The sequence below is a fragment of the Gossypium raimondii genome, chromosome 13 (genome assembly GCF_025698545.1).
Source record: "Gossypium raimondii isolate GPD5lz chromosome 13, ASM2569854v1, whole genome shotgun sequence".
In the NCBI taxonomy this organism is placed as follows: domain Eukaryota; kingdom Viridiplantae; phylum Streptophyta; class Magnoliopsida; order Malvales; family Malvaceae; genus Gossypium; species Gossypium raimondii.
Window position 1 is genome coordinate 11,723,890 of NC_068577.1, and position 12,661 is coordinate 11,736,550.

The 12,661-nt window shown below is 37.3% G+C and overlaps 1 protein-coding gene across 1 annotated transcript; it reads left to right on the plus strand.

The window, feature by feature from the left end:
• The first annotated feature begins 11,128 nt into the window (after nt 1–11,128).
• Nucleotides 11,129–12,661, plus strand: LOC105781379 (uncharacterized). The gene is made up of 4 exons (XM_012605919.1): nt 11,129–11,377; nt 11,759–12,001; nt 12,112–12,247; nt 12,579–12,661. Exons 1-4 carry the CDS (start codon nt 11,129–11,131, stop codon nt 12,659–12,661), a joined length of 711 nt encoding a protein of 236 aa, XP_012461373.1.

Here is a 12,661-nt window from a genome sequence, read left to right on the forward strand (position 1 = left end):
GCATGGGCACCGATATGAGAACTCTCATGTAAGACTATATCTGGGATATGGCATTGGCAGTACAGAAAACATCCCACGTAAGACCATGTCTGGGACATGGCTTTGGCATGTTATTATCAGACAGGAGACTCAAGTATCCTTATTATTCCAATATGGCTCAACGGGCTAGTAAATAAACTATGTTACGTGAAAGTTCAGGTAAAAGCATAATAAATAGATTCAAGTGAGTCAGAAAGGGTTAAGAATGTCTCAGTTATCAGTTGAGAAAAAAAATTCAGCAAGGGAGGAAAAGTTATAATCATGAGTTTTTTTAAGTAAGCAAGTAAGTAAACAAGTAAGAGAGTAAGAAAAGAAGAAGTTAAATTTTGATAAGACAAAATATTCAGGTATGATACCTAAAGAATGTATGTATTAACTGGAAGTTTTTTTTAGTGAATGGAATAAAGTGAGGTTCATGATAACAGGATTAGTCAGAGAAATGATAATTAAATGGTAAAAATGTCTGTGTGTGAAGGTTATAGTCGAAATGAACTTGATGATCTTTTCTAGATATTATATATATTCTTTTATCCTCAGAGATATGTATGTGTAATTTTTTAGTTCTGATAGAGTTCTTATGTTGTGATAATGTTAGCTAATTATAATGTTAGACGAAATCCCTGTTGGTCTGGTCGGTTTATGACCGGTTATTGTTATGTTTTGCATGCATATTTAGAAAGTGTATTGTTTTGCTACAAGAAATATTGTGCTGATGACTAAATTGCAAAACATGTAAACGTGATATGTGAAGTACATGATATGGATTATTAGTAAATTACGGATGAATAATGAATTTTGAAATATTATACATGTATTAAAGGTAGAGAAGATATAAATATACGGATTATTATGAATCGGGTATGTATCGGGTCTCGTAGGCCCTATTTATTATGAATATAATATTTTAAGGATATATTGTGAAGAATTTTAAAACCATGTTAAAAAAATTTGAAAGTTTTAATTTAGATGAAATTTTATAACTCGGTTAAATACGTTTACAAGTGTATGTGTTCTAGTAATGCCTCATGCCCTATTCCGGCGTCGAATATAGGTAAGGGGTGTTACACCTTAAGCTCCACAAGCTCTTTTGGTGCCATTCTATACGGGGCAATAGACACCAGAGCTGCACTGGGAAGGAGCTCAATCCCAAACTCTACTTCACGATTCAGAGGTAACCCAGGTAGCTCTTCAGGAAAAACATTCGGAAACTCCTTAACCGTCCTAATATCCTTAACCGAAGAATCACCAGAATCTGAAACACTGACATAAGCCAAATATGCCTCATATCCCTTACGAACCAAATTTTTGTCCCTCAATGCAGAAATCACATCCAATAAGTAGTTCCGACGCTCCCCAATTATGACTACCTCACTGTCTTCTGAAGTTCTCAGTATAAACCTTTTCGTGGAACAATCTAAGCTCACTCAGTGTTTAACCAACCAGTCCATTCCCAGTATCAGATCAAATTCCCCAAAAGGCAGTTCCACCAGATCAGCCAAAAATATAACTCCTTAAACCTCTAGAGGAACATCTCTAAACAGTTTGTTAACCCTTATTGACTGCCCCAACGGACTCAGTACAGTTACCTCACTCGTAGTGCTCTCAACCAGTATACCCAAGTTTTCAGATACGGTACAAGCTATATAGGAGTGAGTGGACCTTATATCTATCAGTGCAGTATATGGTACATTATAAATAAAGAACGTACCCGTAATTATGTCAGGAGCATCTCTATCCTCTCGGCGACGAGCAACATAAACTAGAGCCTACTGCCTCGCCTCAGTATGTCCGACACCTCTGCTTGGTGCCCTCTGACCACAGCCCAAACCATTACCACCTCTGACCTGACCCCAACCTCACGGTGGCTGATGAACTACCCTTGGCAGCTGCGCAATATTACTACCCGGAGCTTGTATCTGATCGGACCTCCGTGGGCACTCTTTAATACGGTGCTCTAGAGAACCGCACGTCAAACATGCCCTAGTTCTTTTCCAACACTCGCCCTGATGGCGCCTACCACAGTCAATACACAGCGGCTATCTAGTAGCAGCAATGGCAGCCCCAGCTCTCATCGGCCCATCAACTCTGGCCTTTTTCTTAGGCCTCAGAATGGAACTCGAGGGCTCTAAATCTCTCTTATTCTTACCTCTATCTGTCACGGTTCTGGCGATCAGTGCGCTTCACTTCCTCGGTGATCTTCGCCTTATCAACCAAAGTAGCAAAATCTCGCTCCCTCAATGGAGCTATCAGAACCCTTAGATTATCCCTGAGGCCATCCTCGAAGTGAACACATCGTTCGTACTCAGTCGCCACCATACCACACGCATAGCGGCTCAGTCGTAAAAAATCGACCTCATACTTGGCCACTGATCTATCCCCCCGAATCAAATTCAAGAACTCTCTCCTACGGGCATCCACATAGCTAGCCCCCACATATTTCCCCTAGAAAGCGATCTTAAAGAACTCCCAGGTCATTCGATCTGGTTGGGTGCCCTCCTTAACAGTAAGCCACCACTAATAAGCCTCATCTCGTAGTAGCGATACATGACCCTTTAATTTTTGCTTAGGAGTGCATTCCAGGTCGTCCATAATTCTCTCTGTGACCTCTATCTAGTATTTTGGCACATTAGGGTCAACTCTAGCAATACTCTTGAAAAGCTCAGCTCCGTTAGACTGCAGTCGTTCCATAACCGACCCGCGGCCTCCATCTCCAGTATTAGGCCCAGCGACCCTCTCTAAAATCTTTAACATGGCTTGAGATAGTGCGCCGTCCCCAGCCACTTAGTCTTGTGACCCAGTCTCAGTGACAGGTGACACTCACGTCTCGCTAGTATCTAGATTTGGCATACTGCCCAGTGAAGAGGACTCAGCTCGAGCCCCTCTACGACCTCTGCCTCGGCCTCTAGTACCCCGTCCGCGAGTACCTCGTGCACTCATCGTCTAGTCGTGCTTATCTATATTAAAAGTTTTATGAATCAGTTTACAGTTCAATAGTTATTAGCAGATGTTTTATGAAAACAGTTTCAGTAGTTCAGAGTTTGCTTTTGTACGACACAGTGTTTACCAGTGTTTATCGAATTTACTACAGTATCAGTATACACTAACCTGAGTTTTTCAGTACAGTCTATCTATAGTAGTCTTAGTATATACTATCTATAGCACTTTCAGTTTTTAAAGAGATATCAGTTCAGAGGACTTACAGGATCGGCGCCGGAGACTCGATGTGTCACACATTTAGTAAGAACATTTCACATCATTTAAAAATCAATTTTTAGAAAATCGAATCTTAAAAACCCAAATCCACAGCTGAGTTTTGTAACTCGACTCTGATACCAGTAAATGAAACACCCGAAACTCGGCCTAAACGTTATGGCCGAATCTGATGACGTGACATGGTAGTGCTTTTCGATAAATATGTTGTCGCTAAATCCTCTTTTCTATTTAACCATTTTTTTATTATCTTATGTTAACTTCAAATCGTGTCGTTCGTTTTCAAAACATTATTCATTTACAAATCGTTATTCAATTTTAATTTTTTAATTTTTATTGCGGAAGCTTTTAAACAATTTGCTTATTCGTAATATTTTTAATAAAACATTAATTTCATTTGAAAACCCGAGTTTTACCTAACATTAGCAGATTTAAATCATAAAACTGTATAAAATCCAAACTTTAAACCAAAATTCGTAAAGCCCATAATTACAGCAAAATACTCCTAAATAAAAGTAAAATCATAAATAGGTAATAAACAGTGAAAAAGAAGTCGTGTGGCCACCACTGAGTCCTCTGCCGCACTGATCTGCCTAAATCTGAGGATTACTGTACATATTAAACAGAAGGAGTGAGTTTACGTAAACTCAGTGTGTAATCCCCATACAAATGAACAGACAGTAAATAGATAATCACAGTCTGGGCTTAAGCCTTTTTTAGTATCAGTATCAGTCCAGTTTGGGCATTAGCCCATCTTAGTACAAAAACTGTCATGCAGTAGGGCTTTAGCCCATCACAGTATCAGTAGTAATAACAGATATGTAGTCACAAAAATCCTACCCATCCAGCCTCTACACACGATCTCCGTCAAACCCTACACTTCATATGGGGATATAATCAACCCATCCATCCCTACACTCCAAGTGGTACGAATGCAGCACTAGATAGTAGTTTGCAGCTGAGCTGCCAGTAAATTAGGATTGAGGCCTTTCAGTACACTTCCTTCAAACATTATAATCCCCCAACCCAATGTAATGCAATATACAAATATGACATGCTATAACATAATATCATGCATGTAAATAGGGCATACAGTATCAAATCAGAGGGACATCATCAGGCATAATCATATCAGTCATACAGTCATTTCAGTTAATTAGGGGTCTAGGTAAACTTACTGACCCTATAGTAGGTTCACAGTCGACATGGGCAACCCGTGCAACCTTATCAGTCAAATAGTAAAAATGGGCCTACAAGCCCATGATATTCGCCCGTGTCAGCCCACACGCCTGTGTGGCCTACATGACCCAAATTGGGCTTGGCCTCGTGATCCATTTTAATAAAACCCGTGCTAGTTAATTATTCATATGTGTTTTCACTATTTACGTATATGATCCTTCAAAGCTGTCTACTTGAGTCACTGTAACTAAATTATTTGTATCTTAAGCTGCAGAATTCCGAATTAAGATCCATAAATTTTCCCTGAAACTAGACTCACGTATCTTCTTACCGTAAATGTTTTAGAATTTTTGGTTTAGCCAATAAGTACAGTTTATTCTTTAAAGTTTCCCCTACTCTGCTGTCTGATAGTTTCAACCTTTCTACACTAAAAATTAATTATCTTCATGTACATAATTTGGATGATGTTTCCGTTTCTTTCTCTTGAAAATAGACTCATTCAGGATTTTAAACATATAAATTCTAACCCATAATTATTTTTATACAATTTTTAATCATTTCTAAAGTCAGGATAGGCGATCCTGAAATCATTTTGACCCTGTCTCACTAAAATTCAAATATCTCATAATCTAAAATTCTTTTGCTTACTTTGTTTCCTCTATTAGAAGCTAGACTCAAATATATTTAATATCATAGTTTTTTTATCCTCTAATTTGATTTACACAATTTATGGTGATTTTTCAAATTTAGCCTACTGCTGCGGTCCAAACAGCAAGCAATTTTAGCTTTTCGCCGAATCCGTTATTTTTGTGTTTCGGGTACGGACCTGATATCGTTTCACTGCAAATACGCTCCCAAACACTCCAAGACCTAAAAATAAATAATTAGAGCCCAATTTAGGTCACTAACGAAAAATCACAATTGAAAATCGTCTACATCAAAATCGATAGTGAACCTAAACAGTTACAGGCAACGAACCGAAATTCCTAACGCTCAATTTGCTTGTGAAGCCGCAACTGATTTCTAATTTTTTCCTAACCAAGAGAGCCAGAACAATCCTTTTTAGGAACTAGCTAAGAAATGATAAAATAGAGGTAGTGAGATACTTACAGAACGAGTGTATACAATTGCTGGTCAAAAAGTGGGCTAGTAGAAAAATCAAACAGAGAGGGTGGATTAGGGAGAAAAAATTCGGCAAAGTAAAGAAGAATAGAACGACAAAAAAAATTAGGGAAGGAGAATGCCAAAATTTGGGAAAAATAAAAACCAAATCGAAACTTAGATGATATCGATAGCTACCCCATATCCCTAAATTTTCTCCCACTAATCCTACTAACCTACAACCACTCCAGAATCCCACTCTGCCGAAATACTTGTCCATCACTGTGCAAAAATAACGCCTACGCTCCGGCATGGATTCAAACTCAAGACCTCATGCAATCAAAAACTCCACTTAACCACTAGAACAGCAGGCTCATTTTGTTATTTGATTACCAACTATTAAACTTAAGCCCTTTAGGCCAGGTTAAGGCTTTATTTATAAAAATACTAAAATTTTCCCAAGTCATCGCTTGAACTTGGAACCTCCCCTACACTCACAGAGCACTTAACCATTAAAGTAGACAAGTACTCATGTCACATAAACACAAAAACAAGAATTAAAAATTTTGGGGCGTTACAACATCAATAACAAAACACCCAACCACGGAGTGTAGACACTCACCTTACTTCTTTTTTCCTTGCCAGCTTAGCTTGTACAAGCGCTAGAGCCTCATTCATCTTAGCAGCTAAGCATGACAACCATTCATCAGTTTAATCAAAGGTGTTCAAACCATAAAAACCAAAACCCATTAGACAGAAACTATCAGGAATCCTTACTTCTCTTTTCATCTAGATCTTAGGTACAAAGAGTGTAACATCCTAATTTTTTTAATTTAAATTTCGTAAAATTATTTCAAGAATGAGCTATTGGCTTAATGGTTAAGAGATAGTAAAGAGATGGTGCATTTTTCCTGGAGACCTAATTTCGATTCCTTTCCCATGAAAATTAATTAATTTTGCTACTTTTTCTCCCACTCCCCTCTGTGTGTGTTGTCCAACCTAGTTTAACTTAGGTATATATGTTATTTTTCATTAAGTTTTTCAGCTTATTCATCTTTTTTTCCTCTTTTTCCTTCCAACCCTCCTCTCTAAAAAATCTCTCATTTTCTTCTTTATTTTGTTTTCTTATTCACTGTGCCATCCAAATAAGGGTGTTTTCCACCATGGTCGTGCCGCCCTAAATTGGCACCACTTTGGGCTGTTGTATTTTCTATTTTGTCGCATATTTACAACAAAATTTTCTTTAATTATCCTCTATTTAAAGCAACCTTTAACCTTGCCAATTAGGAGTGCATCCGATCTCGCTCGTCTGACATCTCATATCTAGTTGACGTGAAGAGTAAGTGCGGATTTAAGCGAGTTATTGTGTCGTATTGATTTCATTAAATTTTATAGTTGGGCTAAATGCTCTAAGACCTTTAATTGATCATTATTTACTAATTTTAAGTGTTAATTTAATTTTAGGGACTGATCGAAATGTCCAGGATCAACAATGAAGTTAGATCTCGTCCGCACCCTCGTTTCACATCAAGTCAATGTAAGTTCGCTTATCATTTCGAATCTGAAAATTCGTTAATATGAAACTGCTTTGGCCAAACCCTTAGGGGTTTTTCAAGGCTGGTCATTAATCATATTTTAATATATTAAGCGCTATTTTTGGATCTAAGCTCACCTAAGGGTTAAGTGCAGAAGTGCGAATTTTACGATTTAGTGTTACGGGTTGTGAATTAAGATATGGGTCTTTCCCTTTGCTAAATGAGTCAAAAAATCTTAAATATGTTTTAAAATGGTTGTAACACCCTACACCGGGCCTGGTTTCCAAGCCCGAATATGGAATGTCACACCACCGTCTCGTCTCATTTATGATAAACATGAAGCTAGATTCAAATAAAATGAACGTCTTTTGTTAAGTTGATTAAGTATTAATATATCCAAATGGTTAATTATCATTATTACATGCAATTCATTCATTAAACAACCATGTGTTTAGTCAGAATTTATGCTTAGGGGCAATTAGTAGGATTCCACAAAAATGTTTATAGGTATCGATATTGATATCCAGGTATCGATAATTTCCTGAAGTGGTATCAATACCACTTGGAAAAATGATACCAATTGAGCATTTTGTTTCTCGATTTAAAAACCTATATATCAGAAAATATTGGTACCACAGGATAAAGTATCGATATTTATCCCTCGAGTATTGATAATCGAGCAACGGTATCGATACAAAATCTCTATTCTGTTCCCTGTACGTTTTAATTCACAGAGGTATCAATTTTTAAAGCCCAATATTGATACATCTGCTATTGGAGCTAAAAATATAGTATAGGAATACAATTAACTCATCACAAATAGTTCCTAATCAACATGCATCAAGTAATAAATTAAATAACTGTTCATATGACTTAATCAAGAATATAAAATACTAAAAGTGAATTCGAACCAATATCATCATGCCATTGTCAATGTTTAAGTATTCTAGCATAAAAATAACACAAAATTCCTATGGGTAAATCAAAATGGTGAAGCTCAATGTCTCAAAATAGTTCCACCATATTGCTTAATTCCCCAAAACGAATAATAAAATAATAAAGCACCTACGAAGAATAACCAAACTTCCTTGGATCACTCCCTTAGAGACCACACCGCCTACACCATGATTTCACTAATCTACAAATGTTGAAATGAGGGGATGAGCTTTTGCAAGCTCAATGGATGCAAGAATGACCACAACATAGACACATCATCATGTAACACAAGTAAAAATTTATTCACAAGTAGTACATTCTTAAGTCTAGAATCACATAGTACTAAATCATGCATAGCCTAAAAGTCGTTCTCATAGGAAAAATACATAGTCGTTCAAGCATAAAACATATTTCGTACAGTTATATAACATAAGACAAGATGAGATATGATGGCACTTGGATTACGAAACATGTAGCTAGCTCTATCATCACACATTGGATACACGAATCTCCTTACACCACATAGACTCGTAAAGTCAAACATATCACAAAAGTGAATCGTATAGCTAACACAGTTAATAAAGTGAGGCTGAATAAAAAATATGGAAGTGGCCAATGACTCATTAGATTCTTTTGACTTTGTAAAAACCAAAATTAGAAAAAATCTAATTTTATTTTTATTTAATTTTAATTATGTGATGAAGTGGTTAAAGCCAAATTTAACAAATGTCATGTATATAAATAGGGCTTTAAGGTAACTTGGATGAACACATTACATTTTACATTTGATTTCTGTTTGGAATTAAATAGAATTCTTCTTTTTTTTTCTTCCAAAGTTGATGCATCAATAACTACTGCTGTTTTATTTTCATTTCTTTGTTCTTTGCCAAATTTGATTAATTGCTTTCCAAGTCCCTTCCCTTCAAAACTTCTACCATTTTCATTCAAATCTACTCCATAACCAACCAAGGCAAGAATAATTTTATGATTCACTAAATACCAACTTAGCTTTAGGCCAGTATTCTTTCCGGTCAAGAATCGTGAGATACGTATCCGTACTAAAAATCCTTCCAATTGGTACTCACATTTTTCCTAAGTATTGGGATTGACAACTCATCTCTTAAAGTTAACTCGATTTCAAATCAAAAAGTGCACGTTGAGTTGGAGTCGTGTTTGCGGGTAGTTGGGGAAATGAGTCGACCATGCTGTATTCGGATCTCCGAGAACAAATCAATGGAAAAGTGATCAGGTTTAAACGACCCACGCGATTGAGGTCGTTAATCTGAGTTGGGTTCTTTAGAGCGCAAGGCTGCTGTAATCTTGAATTGGGAACGCGTGTATCTCGGTTAGATAATCGGTAAGGGTTGGTTTATAGATCGTACCGAGACCAACTACGAGAGGAAGAATTGGTGGTTAGGACTATCTTAAGTGCTATAACTAGCTTATTGTTTGGAGGAGAAAATTTATGTTTGAGGATCGATTCTAAATCCAGAATCCACCGAGTCTAAGGCTAAGATTTATAATCACTGTTTACAAAATTCGAATTTATTTCCTAATTTAATTTTATTTCCAATATTAATTGTTTATTTATGCTATTTCGACTACTTATTTTCTAAAACATTTTTAAAAATCCCCTAATTTATTTGTTTAATTTTCAGTAGGTTCGTTTGGAGTTGTGGGCACAACTTTTGATACGACTTTCAACACGAAAAAAATTCTGATCACAAGTTAAACGTAGAAGTTGATTATAATATCCAATCCTTTTGGTATCAACCCTACTACCACTCTTTACTATTGTTTAGAGTTATTTTACTGTCAGAATTATTTTTGGTGGTTTTGACGCCCATCAAATTTTGGCACCGTTGTTGGGGAGTGGAGATATTTTTCTATTTTTTGTTCGTTTACCTTATGACCAGATCAGAACTGGGAACTCTAGAGTTTGAACCAAAAATTAAGAAATTGGCCCGACAATTGCGAAGAAAATCCATTCGACGCGATAAATGACCAAGTCTTGGTTTCGAAACCATAACTTAGACCGAGGAAATTTTCCAGTTTGACGAACCAGATGAGATGGCCAAACAAACTATACACCAACTCGTAGGGGCACCGGATGAATAACAACCATTATGTATAACCTAATCGGTAGGAGGAACGTCGTTCGAGTTAAAGTCAGGTTTGATTCATTTAGTACCCGCTTTCCGTGGATTACAGGATTAAAATCCGCACACCCACCTTAAAAAGTTTCATATGATGTGCACAAGCATGAAGCGTCAGGGAGTAACTGAAGACCAAATTAAACTTCGTTCTTTTCCTTTTTCATTAGTTGACTCTGCTAGAGAGTGGCTATTTTGTTTACCTCTAAGATCTATCAACACATGGGCTGACATGTCTCGTTTGTTTCTTAACAGGTTTTTCCCTGCAGCCCGAGTGGCCGAACTAAGGAGAGACATTGTAGAAATTTGTCAAAAGGAGACTAAATCGCTCTACGATTATTGGAAGCGGTTCAAAAAGTTGTGTGCAAGTTGCCCACAACATGGACTGACTGAACAGTCACTCTTGCAGTATTTCTATGAGGGGTTGCTCCTAATAGAAATAAAAATAATAGATGCTGCAAGTGGAGGGGCACTAGTCAATATGACTTCTCAGAGAGCACGAGAGTTGATTTCGATAATGGCTGTTAACTCTCAACAATTCTGACCAGCCACAAAACCCACAAGATGAGTTCATGGTTTAAGTTCTCTATCTCTAGAAGATAAAATTGATAAGCTGACTAATGTTGTTCAAACTTTTACAAATAAAACGGGCCCAACATGGGTGTGTAGAATTTGTGCTAAGCCAGACCATTCGATGGACTCATGTCTGATTTTACATGAGGATTCGACAGAACAAGTAAATGTTGTCGAGAACTTTCCAGGAACGCCCCAAAGGCGATATGACCACTATTCAAACTCGTATAACATGGGGTGGAAAGATCACCTGAATCTAAGTTATGGGTCTAATCCTCGTCTGAATCAACCGTACCAACAAAGACCACCTCCGAATCAACAGTTACCACCCCAAAGTCATCTTTGGAAGCCATAGTGGAAAGGCTAGCCAATAGTACTGAGAAATTTTAACAAAAAACTGACATGCATTTTCAGGAGTTAGGTAAGCAAGTGAGCAAGCTTGCGCTCATGGTTAGCCATTTGGAGTCCCAAGGTAAGCTACCGTCCCAAACTAAGCCTATTCCTCAACATAATTCAAGTACAATGACACTAAGGAGTGGAAAGGTTTTGGAATCCGAATCTAGCATGAGTCGTGCCCACGACGCTGGTAGTGATAAGAAGAAACTTGACACAGAGGCTCTAGTGGAGTCAGCACCACAAAAATCATTTGCAGTACTACCTCCATTTCCTAGAAGACTTATCTAGTGAAACAATGAGTGAGAAGAGAAGGAGATCCTCGACACCTTTGAAAAGGTAGAAATCAACATGCCTCTTCTTGATACGATTAAACAGATTCCATGATACGCAAAATTCCTAAAAGAATTATGCATGAGTAAGAGGAAGCTCTTAGGCAATGAAAAGGTAAGTGTCGGAGAAAATGTCTCTACCGTTCTGCAAAGGAAAATACCACTCAAATGTAAGGACCAAGGTATGTTTTTCATATATTGTAAAATAGGTAGTGTCGGTATTAAAAAAGCAATGTGTGACTTAGACGCATCAATTAATGTTATGCATTTGTCAATTTATAAACTACTTAACGTATGTCCTTCAAAGGAAACAGGTGTAATTATTCAACTTGCAGATAGATCTGTAGTGCATTCAGAAGGAGTGCTGGAAGACGTTCTTGTTAAGGTAAACGAGCTAATATTTCAGGCAGAATTCTACATTATCGATATAGAGGATGACAATTCGACCAATTTGTCTAACATACTTCTTGGGAGACCATTCTTGAGTACCGCACAAACGAAGATTGAGGTACGAGGTGGGATACTCACTATGGAGTTTGATGGGAAAGTGGTGAAATTTAACGTCTGTGAGGCCATGAACCTCCCTAACATGATTTCTAATGTTTCTAATATTGATATAAATGATCCTTTAACTGAATTACCTTTAGAATGTCATGAGAGGATGAATTACGAACTGTTCTTCGTAAAAGTCTAGACTTTGATGCCATGGAGGAATTAGAGGAGTGGATAACCTTTGAAGAGTTTGTTTGCGAACCAGTGGCTCATATGGAGGCACCGCAATTACGGAAAAATCCAGGTAAAATTTTTGGATTGTCCTCTTCACAAACTAATCTTTTACTATCTGTTTGTGAAGGGGTAAGGCAAGAAGTTCAAAAGTAACTTGATGCTGAGATGATCTATCCCATTTTTTACAGTAATTGGGTCACCCCAGTCCATGTAATACTGAAAAAAATCAGCATGGCCGTAATTGAGAATTCGACAGGTGGAGAGTCTGCATCGATTATAGGAAGTTGAATTTCTTAACTTGAAAAGATCGTTTTCCACTTTCTTTTATTGACCAAATGTTAGAACATTTAGCTAGGAAATCTTATTATTGTTGTCTTGATGGTTACTTAGGGTTTTTCCAGGTTCCAGTGGCACCGGGGGATCAAAAGAAGACGAAGTTTACGTGTTCATTTGGCGCGTTCGCTTACAGACAGATGTCGTTTAG